The sequence below is a fragment of the Bidens hawaiensis genome, unplaced genomic scaffold (assembly GCF_021521415.1).
Source record: "Bidens hawaiensis isolate Kalapana, Puna unplaced genomic scaffold, B.hawaiensis_p1.1 tig00023639_1, whole genome shotgun sequence".
In the NCBI taxonomy this organism is placed as follows: domain Eukaryota; kingdom Viridiplantae; phylum Streptophyta; class Magnoliopsida; order Asterales; family Asteraceae; genus Bidens; species Bidens hawaiensis.
In genome coordinates, this window is record NW_027493711.1 from 99,071 (window position 1) to 113,487 (window position 14,417).

General features: G+C 36.0%; 1 protein-coding gene across 2 annotated transcripts; it reads left to right on the forward strand.

The window, feature by feature from the left end:
• The first annotated feature begins 3,660 nt into the window (after positions 1–3,660).
• Positions 3,661–13,784, forward strand: LOC143567802 (serine/threonine-protein kinase Nek2-like). 2 transcript variants are annotated; one of them, XM_077054115.1, is made up of 15 exons: positions 3,661–3,696; positions 4,716–4,847; positions 5,023–5,089; positions 5,416–5,481; positions 5,911–5,957; positions 6,057–6,102; positions 6,332–6,412; positions 6,507–6,549; positions 6,623–6,672; positions 6,775–6,856; positions 6,981–7,030; positions 7,637–7,710; positions 7,810–7,861; positions 8,119–8,550; positions 13,123–13,784. In XM_077054115.1, exons 2-15 carry the CDS (start codon positions 4,762–4,764, stop codon positions 13,750–13,752), a joined length of 1,806 nt encoding a protein of 601 aa, XP_076910230.1. In that variant the 5' UTR covers positions 3,661–3,696; positions 4,716–4,761; the 3' UTR covers positions 13,753–13,784. The 2 variants fall into 2 exon arrangements, with proteins under 2 accessions (XP_076910230.1, XP_076910231.1); XM_077054116.1 differs by lacking the exons at positions 3,661–3,696; positions 5,023–5,089 and having other exon boundaries at positions 4,032–4,847; positions 13,123–13,783.
• Positions 13,785–14,417: the final 633 nt, after the last annotated feature.

Here is a 14,417-nt window from a genome sequence, read left to right on the forward strand (position 1 = left end):
AAAGAGGGTACCGAGCCCTAATAATACTCGAGGAAGGAGGGTACCGAGCCCTAATAATATTCGAGGAATGTAGGGCGTAATGCTCTTTATAACGTAAGATATGAAAGTAAGTTAATACAAAAGAAAGTATGAAAGTATGAATGAAAGAAAATAAGTTTTTGTGTATTGTATAGTGTATGATTAACTAGAACTCACTCAGCGTAGCTGACTTTTAGTATGCACGCAGGTGAGTAGGATGAGGCTGCTCGCTTGAGGAGACACGTGGCACTGAATAAGAGGCTGGCATCGGAAGACTCAAGACGTTTAAGTTTAATGTTTCGTTTATTTGAAAGACAAAATGATGTTTTAAGACAAGACGTGTTTTGTTATGAAATGTTTTATGAAAGCTTTTATATTCCGCGAATGTTTTAATTAACTCTGATATTTAGAACTGCGTTTATGAGTAAATCCAACACGAAAGTAGGGCTACCGGTAACGGGGCCTTACAGAATCATCAAAATAGCCCAAAAGTCTTGATTATTTCCAAAGAATTTAAACCGGAGAGACACATTGAGAGAAGATCTTTATTATGAGGGAGCATGCCAAACTTTTAAATATATGGAGAGAGTAGACCAAATATGAGAATAATGTTGATGGATAATGCCAAATTTTTGAAAATATTGAGAGAGCATGCCATATTTATTTCTTAAATTTTCTTCTCAAAAGACAATCTTCCCAGACGGTTTATTATGTTTCCTACATGGGCCGTACAAAATTTCAAATTATTGGAAAATGTTCCTTTTTAATTTCGTCTTGGGAGACATATTTAAGAGAAATATGTTCTAAGAATACGAAAATTTTCTTTTCTTCAAAGTCATCATCATCTTCTTCTTTTTCCATTCTTTATGTGTTATATATATATATAGGGAATGGATCTTGCGAGAAGTAGTATTATAATGAGAAGTGCGAGAAGTCGATCTCAACCATTGATTAAACATAATCAATGGTACATAATGATAATGACAAACTTGTAATTAAGAGAAAAATAATATCATATATATTTATGATAAAAGGGTAATTTGGTCTCCCTTCTAGTTGTTTCAAAGCATTAATTTACTAATCACTCATAAGTTACTCTTCACATTAATTATCTTAGAAAGTTATAAATTTTTAGAAAAAAATAATTTGATTTTTACATAAGCACATCTTCTAAGAAAAAATTTAATGAAATATCTTCATGATCAAGTTTTTTGCATTCACTATTTCATAAGATTCATTTAAATTATTTTTTACATACATATGAACAAGAATGTATATGTAAGTAAATGGTAATGAATTCATCTACACAAGTAACATAATAATCTACACATAACTCATATTTACCTACGCATAACTCGTATTTGACAACACATAAAAAGATTAATTAAAATAAAAAAACATTATTTTTTTTCCTTGATTGAGAATATTTAAAAATTTAATTTAATACTATCAATTGTATGTACAACTTTTGTTTGTGTAGGTTAAATACAAATTGGTAGGTTATAACATGAACTAGTTTTATATATGTAGGTTAACATTATGTCTTGTGTAGGTTCATATATGCACAGTGTATGTAGTATTTCAAATTGTGTATGATTAAATTTTATTATGTGTAGGTTCATATATGTACTGTGTAGGCGATATTTCAAATTTTGTATTTGTAAATTTTATCTTGTGTAGTTTTATATATGTACAATGTAGGTGGTATTTCGAATTATGTACATGTAAATTTTATCTTGTGTTATGCGGTATTTCGAATTGTGTATGTGAAAATTTTATCGTGTGTAGGATCTATTGTGTACTGTGTAGGTGGTTTTACGAATTCGGTATAAAATTAAAAATCTTCCTAGATTTGCTTAAGTTAGAAAAATTATGAAGAACAAATTAATCATAAATTAAAAATATAAAAAAACAAACAATTTATAAAAGTAATTAGATTAAAAAAATATATGTAACTTATCCTAAATATTTGTTACTTCCATATATGGAAAAAACTTTGTACTAAAATGCCCTCTTATATTAAAATAAAATATGAATAAAAGAAAAATTATGATTGGTTGTAATAACTTCTCGCACTTCTCACACAAAAATTACTTCTGAAATGAACCTAATCCTACATATATATATATATATATATGGTAAGGTTAAAATGAAAACCCACTTGAGTTGTGAAAACCCGCGAAAACCCTATGTAACATCGTTTTTTTTGTTACATGTAATATATGTTGTAACATTTAATACAAAACATCGAAACATAAAAAAAAATGTTTTGCTATTTTTAACATTTTTTTACTAATTTTTATATATGTTTTCAGGAGAGAAAAAAAATTATATTTATATTTACATTTTTTATTCACTTTAATTGTGGACCACAAGATTTAAATATTAATTAAAAACATGTGGTTGAGAATGGGTTTCTAAAGTTTTCACAACTCAAGTGAGTTTTCATTTTATATATATATATATATATATATATATATATATATATATATATATATATATATATCCCAAAGTAACCAAATAATCCGTCCAAATATTTGGTAAAGTCATCTGAGCCGTCCAAATCTATCGTTAAGTCCAAATGAACAGATATATTAAATCAAAATATTAAGGAAAGAAAGTTATTAATCAAAATCTTGCCGGTGTAGACGGGTTATAGTTAAATCTTGTCGGTATGGACGGAATTTAAATAAATATTGCCGGAGTGGACGGAATTTGAATAAGTCCAACTTATAAAAAGAAAAAAAAAATCTCGTCTCCTTAGAACAAATTTCTCTGAAATGCGTCTTACAAGACGAAATTAAAAAGGCACATTTTCCAAGAATTTAAAATTTTATATGACCCAGGTAGGAAATATAATAAAACCGTTTGGAAAGACTGACTTTTGAGAAGAAAAGTTAAGAAAGAAATATAGTCTACTCTCTCAATATTTTCAAAAATTTGGTGTTGTCCATCAACATTATTCTCATATTTGGTCTGCCCCTTCCATATTTTAAGAGTTTGGCATGCTCCCTCGTAACAAAGATTTTCTCCCAATGCGTCTACTCAGTTCAAATTCTTTGAAAATAATCAAGAATTTTGAACTATCTTAAGGATTTTCTCTCTAAAATAGGTCATTTTAATAATTTTCCCAAAATAAAATATATCTCCATTAATGAAACATTTTGAGAATCTTCTCAAAAGTTAATCCACTTAGCTCCATAATGACAAGCCAAAATACTAGGTCATTGACAACACTAAAGACAAAAGAATATATATATAATACTTAAGTTAAATAACCATATATTTTAAATTTTAATAAACAAATAAATTCCGTAAGAAAACTACAAAAGTGAGAAATAACGCATAAATAATTATCCTCCCCCATGTTTTTTTATTACTCTCGGATAGAAGCGACGAATAAAAAATCTAGAGAAGCCATGATGCATGACATGTACATCCTGCTTCCAAACTTGTACTTTACACATACGACAGATAGTAGCAGCAGACACATAGCCTGCAATGCTCCCTCAACTAGTCTTCTCTCTCTCTCTCTCTCCATCGTCAGTCAACACTTGATCACAAAATGTCAGCCTTCAGATTTCACTTTCTCTATCTCCGATGCAACTAATTATCTTCATCTTCACACTTCACGCGTAACTATTCAGTTACTGTAACTGCATTTGAAGCTCGGTTTCGGTACGATTTGCGATGCATTTGCTGATTTAGCTTTAATTAACTGAGCCTAATTTTGCTTCGATGCTATCTTATTTGTTTAATTCAGTTACTGTAATGTCTCACATTTGGTGTTTCAGCTTCAATTGAGCTTAATTTTGCTTCGATGTGGTATAAATGGAGTTATTTGTGTAATTTGCTTTGGATCTCTCGTTGTTTGAGTTAAATGTGGTATTTCGTTCGCTCATTGTGTGATTCGTTCGGTCAGTGGCTGTAATTTGTAAATGTGGATACATTGTGGCTTATATCAGGCATTTGTGCATAAATTGGAATGTTATACTCTATTAGAGGAGCTGCGTGTGACTTCCTGCTGGCTTGTGCTTAATTACTAGGTTTTCACATCTTGATTAATTTGATTGGTGGTTTAGAGGCACAATATGGCTGTAGATTTGAGTATTAACTGATGTTTGTTTGATCTGCCAGAGGTAGTATATATGACATTGTCAAGCTGTCATATATTCCTTATGAGTGCTTCATTTTGTTTATTATGAATTTATAGATAGTGGACGAAGCGACACATTGTTGTAGCCTAGGTTAGTTCTTACTGATACTTAATATTGTTTGAGTTAGGTACTTGATGACTAAAATGTGGATGCAGTATATGAATTTGAATGTGAATGTGCTCTTGTTACTTTTTAAGGGACTTAATTTCACATTTCTATGTTTATAAATTTGATGAGGGGAAGCTGTTCTTGCAGGTTACTAACACTCGGTTTCACATTTCGTGTCTCTTTATTTCTTGCATTGTGATTTTTATGCTGTGCGTGTTAAAATATGCAATGGTGCCTTTGTTCTGTAAGTTTGATGTTTCTATAGTTGTACTGAATCTAAGTTAAATGGCATGCCGCATAGTTGTATCAACTATTACGTGGCTTGTGCTACTGTATTTTATGCTTTTCTTGTTCTCTTTGATGAGATTTTGATTTTGTTTTGGTATTAATTGTAAAATGCTTACAAGGTGCTATCTATTGGATATGTAACAGAAAGAAGATTCTTGTAGTTTCATAGGTCTAATGCATTGCTAGCTACATGGACCAGTACGAAGTGCTTGAGCAAATTGGAAAAGGGGCGTTTGGTGCCGCCCTTCTCGTACGTCATAAACATGAAAGAAAAAAGTGAGTATGAAACTGGAAATGAACAGCCTTTTATTTTGTTTCGATGTCTGCATCTATGCATTTCTGCACTTGCTGCATTTTCATAATATGTTGCATGTTTATCGATGATGATAAGTTGCATTTTCATTGACACATATTGACTGTTTCTCCCATTCCATGTAATTCTGTATATAAGGTATGTGTTGAAAAAGATTCGCCTTGCCCGACAAACTGATAGAACACGTAGGTCTGCACATCAGGAGGTTGGTATCCTTTACTTTGAACATCCTACAATCTTTTCTTAAATCTACTTTTTAGGGCATAGACCCTAAACTTACCTAAGTTAATTATTTTTCTCTTTTTCTTTGAAAATGAGCTTCATGTTCTTTTTAGGTTAGCTGTTCTTTGATTTTGGTAGTGCTATTCTTTAACTGTATTATAGTGGCTGTTCTGGGTTAGTTGTCACCTGAGTATATTTGCTATTCCTGTCTAGTTTTGCCTGTGATTTATTACATGCAAACAATATTTGGTGATGACTTTAGATAAGGTTTAACTTTTATTTACCAGCTAATCCACTATCTACTTGCAGATGGAGCTCATTTCTAAAATGCGAAATCCCTTTATTGTGGAGTATAAAGATTCCTGGGTAGAAAAGGTAAGAAAATGACAGTTTGATCTTTCTGTTATATTCCATGGTCACTATTTCATATTAATTCAATTTGCACTCACCTTAAATCATAGCATATGTATATGTAAAAAAGAAACATTTGGGAAAAGTTTATATGTAGTTAAATGAAACAAACTGCAGCATTTATATGCTTAGCGCCCTAAGGTGGAAGTTCTCTATCATGCACAAACTTTCTATTTTTCTATTCATGCATGGGCTCTTTTTTTTCCTTTTTTTTCTTATTTTGGTTTTACCTGCATCTGCTTGGTTCCTTGAATCTACCAGAGGATCGCTTTGGTGGCTACATGGTGTGTTATACCATATGTCATTCTGCTACAATAATCTCAACTTTACCCAAATTCTTGGTACCAATTTTTTTTCGTATCTGTTCTTATTTTATATATTTTCTTTTGACAGGGATGCTATGTGTGCATTATTATAGGATATTGTGAAAATGGAGACATGTCGGTACTTTGCTACCCTTCCTCTCAAATTCTAATGATGTGGTCTGCAGAGATGTAATGGTCATTGGCATGATTTTTTCATCTTTCTTCTTTTTGCAGGGCAGGAGCTATTAAAAAAGCCAATGGCATGCTGTTTTCAGAAGAGGCACTTATTCTCTCTCTCTCTCTATATATATATGTGTGTGTGTGTGTGTGTGAACCTCCCTCTTCCCTGTTACTTTTTATACAACCAAAAGGTTTATACAACAATGGAGACTACTTGGGGTGTCTATAAGAAACAGTATTGCTTGATTGCCTAATACTATGAACATATACAGAATAAATAATAGCTAACACTTTTGATTATTTTGATCTAACTACAAACTATCATGCAGAAATTGTGTAAATGGCTTGTTCAACTCTTAATGGCGCTCGATTACTTACACTCGAATCATGTTCTTCACCGGGATGTTAAGGTTAGCTTAAAAGAATTAATTGCTTTTTGCTGAATGATCAGTAATGTTTTGAATTGTTGTGAGCGTTCATTTGCTGATCATTATCCTTTCACAGTGTTCAAATATATTCTTGACAAAAGATCAAGATATACGTCTTGGTAAGTATGCTTTTCTGAACCTTTTCTGTGTTGAAAGAAAGTGATGACTCATCATCTTCAATGCATCTTTCAGGTGATTTTGGACTAGCCAAGATGCTGACTTCAGATGACCTTGCCTCATCCGTGAGTGATCTATTTCTTTAAGATTGCCTTTAAATTTAATTTTAATTATATATAATTTTGTGGATGTATCTCATTGTTTCTTGTGGTTAATGTATTATTCAGGTTGTAGGAACTCCTAGCTATATGTGCCCTGAGCTTCTTGCAGATATACCATATGGTTCAAAATCAGATATTTGGTCTCTTGGTAAGAAATAAATGAAGTATGCCAACTGATCTTTGATATTTTCTTGCATAAGATAAATTGCGTCTTTCCCCCATTGATTTCTTATTATAAACATGTATTAATGATCTAAACTTTCTGTTTCTAGGATGCTGTATGTATGAAATGGCTTCCCATAAGGCTGCGTTTAAAGCTTTTGTAAGTGTTCTCATATGCCTCTCAATTACTGTGTGATAAATTCACATCATATTTTACCCAAAGTTGATTTGCTGATGGTTTTCTGGTCTATTTTTTAATATACTACATGGCTACAAACTTATGATTCATTATTCATTTGAGGATAAGTATCTTCTAAGTGCGAGCATTCTCTGCGATTTAGGATGCAAAAAAGTGGCTCTTTCAGAAATGGAATATGCAAATACGTATGCAATTTTACTATAATACCCTTTCATAATGTTCCTATCAAGATCGTTGAGATGGTAAAAAACTTTCATATTTGAACATTTGAAAATACTTTAGCGTGCTGGCAGAAAAGTCAAAGTATATCCATTTGTAAATACAAGAACAAAGTTGAAAAGCAAATATTTTGCATATACAAAATGCATTCTTTGTTACTGCAAAGTATTGTCATTACCCCTGCAATAGACAATTCCCCAACATTTTCTATGTTTATTATCATGATAAACAGTTTCATTTCAATTAAATAGTACTTTTCTAATCTCCTTTAAAACTTAATTTATGTACCGTTTATGGTTCTACCTGAGTCACATAAAGCTTATGATTTTGTTTTAACTTCTTACACAGGACATGCAAGCACTGATAAACAAGATTAACAGGTCAATTGTGGCACCACTTCCAACCAAATACACCGGTGCCTTGTGAGTCATTTTCTTTTCTACTAAAAAGTTTCCTAATAATTACTTTAGCAATTATATGTTAATTGTGAAATCTAATCATTTTGCTGATGTTTGTTTCAGTCGGGGCCTCATTAAAAGCATGCTGCGGAAGAATCCGGAACTAAGGCCAAGTGTACATACACTTCTCTTTTATCATATACATCATACTAATCACTCCTACAAAATCAAATCTTGCATCTTATAGATTGGATTGGCTATGTTATAGTCCCTCATTCGTTTTTACTTTCCAATTTAACATCATATCAAATCGTTACATATAACTCCTTCATCTTAGTTATCACTTATATAAATGGCAAAATGGTTCAAATCATTTCCTTTATAACTACCATTTTTTATTTAAATCACTGAAGCATATGTTTACTTTGTCAGGCAGGAGAGCTACTAAGGCATCAACACCTCCAGCCATATGTACTTAAGATCAACCTTAAACTAAATAGCCCCAAATCTAGCAGTTTATCAACACATTGGCCCGAACCTGATTACATGAAGAAAACAAGATTTGCTGAGCCCGTTTATCTTTGTCCAAGATCACGGGACAGGCGGATGTCATGTGGAAATGACAGAACTTTGAATCCAAGCATATCTTTAGGTGACCAAGGTACTCCTTGCTCAACCAAACGGTGTCAAGATTCCCCTCATTATTTGCAAAGAAGAGTGGAAAGGATGTCTATTGGAAGCACATGTGATGAGTCACCAGTTAGTAAGAATGTTTCTTCAAAGCCTTCCAGTTCTACCAAGAATCTTAGGTTTACTTCATCAAAGACGTCCTCTGCTGTTAGCAAACGAACCGGGTTTTCAAAGGTAATGGTGAGATCCTTATTATTGATTATCGCATTGTTGATTTCTGCTACATGTGCATATTATCATGTTCTTGTTTCATTATAGCTAAATGACTATTACTAGTCACCGCCAACTGTTTGTCATCTAGAGTAGGTCTAGGGGTGAGCAAGGATCGCTTCAGTTATGGGCTAAAACCAAACCTATAACTAGGGCTGTAAACAAACCGAACCGGACAAGGACAAGGCCTTGCTCATGTTCGTCCGTAATAGAATTGGTATGTCACAGTAATTGGCTCGATGGCCATCTCTTCTATTTCCATAGTATATATAATAATAATAATTTACAATGGCAATTCCATAATTATAGGAAGGGATCAATATAAATGATAATTACAATGCAAACAATCTGTGCTATATATAAGTTCTATTACACCCCCGCAGTCGAAGCTGGAGGAGACCGGATGCTAAGACTGGATCTGAAATCTTCAAACAGAGTGCGCGGTAAACCCTTGGTAAAAATGTCGGCAATCTGATACGAGGTAGGAACATGGAAGACCCGTACGTGGCCCTTTTGAACTTGTTCGCGGACAAAGTGAATGTCAAGTTCAACGTGTTTCGTTTGCTGATGTTGAACAGGGTTCCCGGAGAGATAAACGGCACTGACATTGTCAGAATAGACCAAAGTTGCATGTTGTAATGGTCGGTTAAGTTCCAAAAGAAGGTTTCGCAACCAACAAATTTCGGCAACCACATTGGCGACCCCGCGGTATTCTGCTTCAGCACTAGAACTAGAAACGGTGGGTTGACGCTTAGAAGACCAAGAGATGAGGTTCGTCCCATAGTAAACGCAATACCCAGAAGTGGACCGACGTGTATCTGGGCAACCAGCCCAGTCTGCATCGGTGTAGGCAAGTAAAGAGGGATTGATGGTTTTTCCCAACGTCAATCCATAATGTACCGTACCATGAATGTAGCGAACGATCCGTTTTAAGGCGTCCCAGTGACCCGTCATAGGCGCATGCATATGCATGCAGATTTGTTGCACGGCATAGCTAATATCCGGGCGTGTGAATGTAAGGTACTGCAGGGCCCCGGCCATGCTACGATAAAGAGTGGGATCTTCAAACGGGGTGCCCGATTTAGCGCTTAGTTTCCCAAGTGTGTCAACCGGTGTTGCTACAGGCTTGCAATTTTGCATGCCGGCACGTTTAACGATATCTTGAGCATAGATGGTTTGAGAGAGGAACATATCGTCGCCAGTTCTAGAGACCGAAATCCCAAGAAAGCGGCTAAGGGACCTAAATCTTTCATGGCAAATTCCTGTGTCAGGTTTTGCATAAGATGTTGACGAAGAACATCCGAGGAGGTAGTGAGGAGGATGCGATCAACATATAAAAGAAGATATGCAGACTCAGATCCATGGTTGAGAATAAACAAAGAACTGTCACACCGACTTTGTTGGAAACCCAAGCGTAAAACAAAATTTGTGAATCATTGATACCAAGCCCGAGGCGCTTGTTTAAGACCATATAAGGATTTTTTAAGCCGGCAAACGTGATCCGGATATTCCTTGTTACGAAACCCCATCGGTTGATACATATAAACCGTCTCATTTAAAGTACCATGTAGAAATGCGTTGGTCACATCTAGTTGGTGTATTGCCCAAGAACGAGATAACGCAATCGATAAAACGGTGCGAATAGCCGACGGTTTAACCACCGGGCTAAAGGTCTCCCCGCAATCAATCCCAACTTGTTGAGAGCGTCCACACATACAAGTCTCGCTTTGTAGCGTTCAAGTTTTCCAGTAGAGTTAAACTTGTGTTTGAATAACCACATGCTACGAATCACATTCATTTGCGGGTGACGGGGTACAAATTCCCAAGTCTCATTCTTAATAAGAGCATTAAACTCATCATTCATGGCGTTACGCCATTCCGGTATGGATAATGCAAAGGTAGGATTTTTTGGAATAGGGATAATGGTGTTAGCGGATAAGTTTAAGAATTTATTTGGTTTAGTGATGCCATCCATCGCCCGAGTACGTATCGTACGAGTGGTGGCCTGTGGTGGAGGATTAGTTGGAGTGTAGGCAGTGAAGTAAGCTTGGGCGGGTCTTGGACCAAGTAATCCGTTACCGATAGGCCTAGGGGCTGTTGGATAGGGAGCTGGTGGAGTGGGCCAAGGAGGTTGATGGGTAGGTGCGGCCCATGGAGCCCAGTTTGCTGAATGTTGGTTGTGATTAGGCCCAAAAGGATAATAATTGTTGTGAGCAGAATATCCATTACCAGAGTGTCCAGATCCTCGTCCACGGCCCCACTGTTGTCGGCCGCATCCACGACCCCGCGAACGACCACGACCTCGTCCTCTTTCCGTGTTTGAGTCTGACCGATTATCTGAAGGTTGGTGTTGGTCAGATTTAGAAGTGGTGGTGTATAGGGCGGTCCCGGCTACAGATGCCGATGCGGCTGCCATGTGGGATTTCCTAGTTTCCTCTTGAACAAGCTTTCCGAGAGCGACATAAAAGCTAGGTAGTGGGTCGGACTGTTGAAGGACCATAGCAATACCCTCAAATTGTTCGTTGAGCCCGGTGATGAGTTGCAAGACCATGTCGTCTGAGGAGACCGGTGCATTGACATTAGCGAGTTGATCGGCAAGGGTCTTGATTTCTTGACAGTATGCATGCATGCTAGGGAAGTTATTGAGGCGAGTATTAGCAAATTTATTTTTAAGATAAACGGCACGGGAGGCCTTATTATCTTTGAAGATATCCCCGAGCTCCGTCCATGCGTCATAGGCGGTGGTGTTGGTTTGGAGAATTGTGTTTAGTAAGTCGGTTGAGATTGTACCATAGATCCATTGGAGAACAATAGCGTCAATCCGCTCCCATGAATCGAGGGGAGACGGTGGGATGCTTTTGGGATCAGCGGCGTCTTTAGAGGCAGAAGAGGATGTGACCGGAGGTATTTTAGTGGTTAGGTGATCGTATACAAGAAAGGCTTTGCAGTGGATCCGGAAGAGTTCGGACCAGGATGTGTATTGGCCGGATTCCATCTCTAACGTGATGGGAATGAAATTCTTGATGTTTGTTACGGTTACGGCGGGGTGTAGCTTGGAGTCCATGATGAAGCGAGGGAGAGAATGGTCGGAATAATGAGAGTAGAGATGAGGAGGATAGCGGCGGTATTAGGGTTTGGAAGGGCTGACTCGTGATACCATAATAGAATTGGTATGTCACAGTAATTGGCTCGATGGCCATCTCTTCTATTTCTATAGTATATATAATAATAATAATTTACAATGGCAATTCCATAATTATAGGAAAAGATCAATATAAATGATAATTACAATGTAAACAATCCGTGCTATATATAAGTTCTATTAGTCCGTTAAGCTTATATTGGACAAGCGAACGGTTCACGAGCACATGACCGAGCGAAATCCCTTGTCCGTGTTCGTTCATTTAGGGAATAAACTTTTTCGTGAACGGTTCACGAACACAAACGGTTTGGACCACCAAGTTTGTGTTGGTGTTTTTTTCTTAACGTTCATATTCATAGTGTTAATTTACATATAAATTAATCACATAATATTCATATAGTTTTATTTTATAGTTAATAATTTTGCTTAGATCTATATGATAAGAACAGAAAAGTAATTAAGAAATATAAAAAAAAACATTTAATGAACAAACATAAACAAACGAACGTTGGCGAACATAAACGGATGTAAACGAACTTTAACTAACACCTTATCGAACGTTCAGGAACACAATTGAACGGACATGGCCTTTGGTCGTGTTCGTACATTTAGCTAATCGAACGGAATTCCTTGTTCATGTTCGCTCATTTATTAAATAGACGGACATAAACGAACTTCCCGCGAACGTTAGGTTCATTTACAGCCCTACCTATAACCGATATTTTGGTTTTTGTATTTTCATAGCCAATCGCGTTCGCCTATAAATGGTTCGGTTAATTCAGTTAACCACCAACTTTAGAGGTGGGTAGAACGGTACATTCAAGCTTACTTCAATTTTTTTTTAACAGCTAAATTTTTGCACTCTATAGGGTGTGAACCCATGACCTCCTATTTAAAGCTTACTTCAATTAATAAATACAGTTATGTCTCGAGTGAAATAATATACTAGCAATCCTTATAATTTATTAAGGAGAGTGAACAGTAAATTTATGTTATTTAGAGGAAAATATACAAAATTTTCCATCATATAACATATTGTTTATAGAACTTTAAAAATTTAAAGGTTCGTTTAAATGTTGGTTCAGTTCTGTTAATTCGGTTATTTATATGCATATAACCAAAACCGAACCTTAAAAGTTAGCTACCAAAAAATTCATAAACATACCACTGATTTCTCAATTGGTTTGGTTTTTTCGGTTTTTATGCTCACCCTATGACTTTTAAAAAAATTACTTACCGGTACAGAGACTTGTGCAAAGATGATAAATGGATCACTTGAGGTGGCAAAATGCGCAGGTCTGGCTAATGGGTTAAACCGGTCGGGTTGGGTCAGATCGGGCATTATGTTTAGTATTTGCATTTTTTTTAGTTTCTAATGAAATCGTGCTTGACAGGTGCATGATTCAGTAAAACAATCAGGCCCAACAAGCAGAAGAGCATCCTTACCACTTCCCAAAAAACCAACGATTGAAAATTCCTTATGTAGAAAAAGCACGGGTTTCCTCGACAGCATCAACTCCATGGACGTATCGGTCAACGCCCCACGGATAGACAAAATGGTTGAATTCCCTCCAAATAACGACTTCGTGGTCCCCACCCGTAGAACCTCAATAACCTCTGCACAAGGGTCAACATCCCCGCCATATGACCGTTCAATTATGAAAGACAAATGCATGGTTCAAACTGCTGATACAACATCAGGCAAGCAGAACTCAAACTCCCCAACCGAATGGCATGGTTCGGGCAGTGACTGCTCAGATCAAAACGCGACCGCGGGTGCGTCTAGCCGGACCTCATCGGACCTACGGCGGAGGCGGTTCGACACATCATCACAGAAACAACGGGCCGAGGCATTAGAAGGACTTCTTGAGTTTAGTGCAAGGTTGTTGCAAGAGGAAAGCTTTGAAGAGCTTGGAGTGTTGCTGAAGCCTTTTGGACCAGGGAAGGTGTCGCCTAGAGAGACTGCAATTTGGTTGACTAAAAGCTTGAAGGAGAATAAGTTGAAGCAAGAAGAGCAGTTTTAATGATGGAATTAAATGCTTATGAATTACACTCTTATTTATATTGATGTGCAACTATGCATGGAGATGTTTTTAGTAGTAGAGACGGGTACGGGTATGGGTATGGATATAGATACGGTTATGATAGATGAGGGTTGTAGGAATTATTTCTCGAATCTCTTGTAACAGATACGGATGCCGGCATGTAGCTTAATGACCTTAGTTAATTCCTCGTATGTTTCTTTGTTTAGACTAGTCACATATTTTCGTAATCTTGTGATATGTACTAGACTCGACACATTCTTGAGACTGTAGCTTGTAACTTCATAACTGTTGCTCGTGTTTGGCCACTAGATCTTCAGACACCATTTCACTCGTCTTGATTAGAACTGCAGTCCACAAAGGGGATTTACTGAATATCTCATCGCATCAATTACAGGGTTGATTGGTCTTGTAGGGTGTTATGTTGATCTGCTCTCTTCTAAATATAACCCTCCACATTTCTTTCTTTACCCCAACCTCACTCAACAGTCACAAATCAATAAATCATATTTTTTAATCCAATCCAGCATTTTAATAAAACTAATTTTGTCCTTTAACTGAAACAAATTGTCATTAAAACCTAGCGTTTATGTTATAAACAATATGGTTCATGTGGTTTACCTGTATAACATGTTTGAACCTTAAAT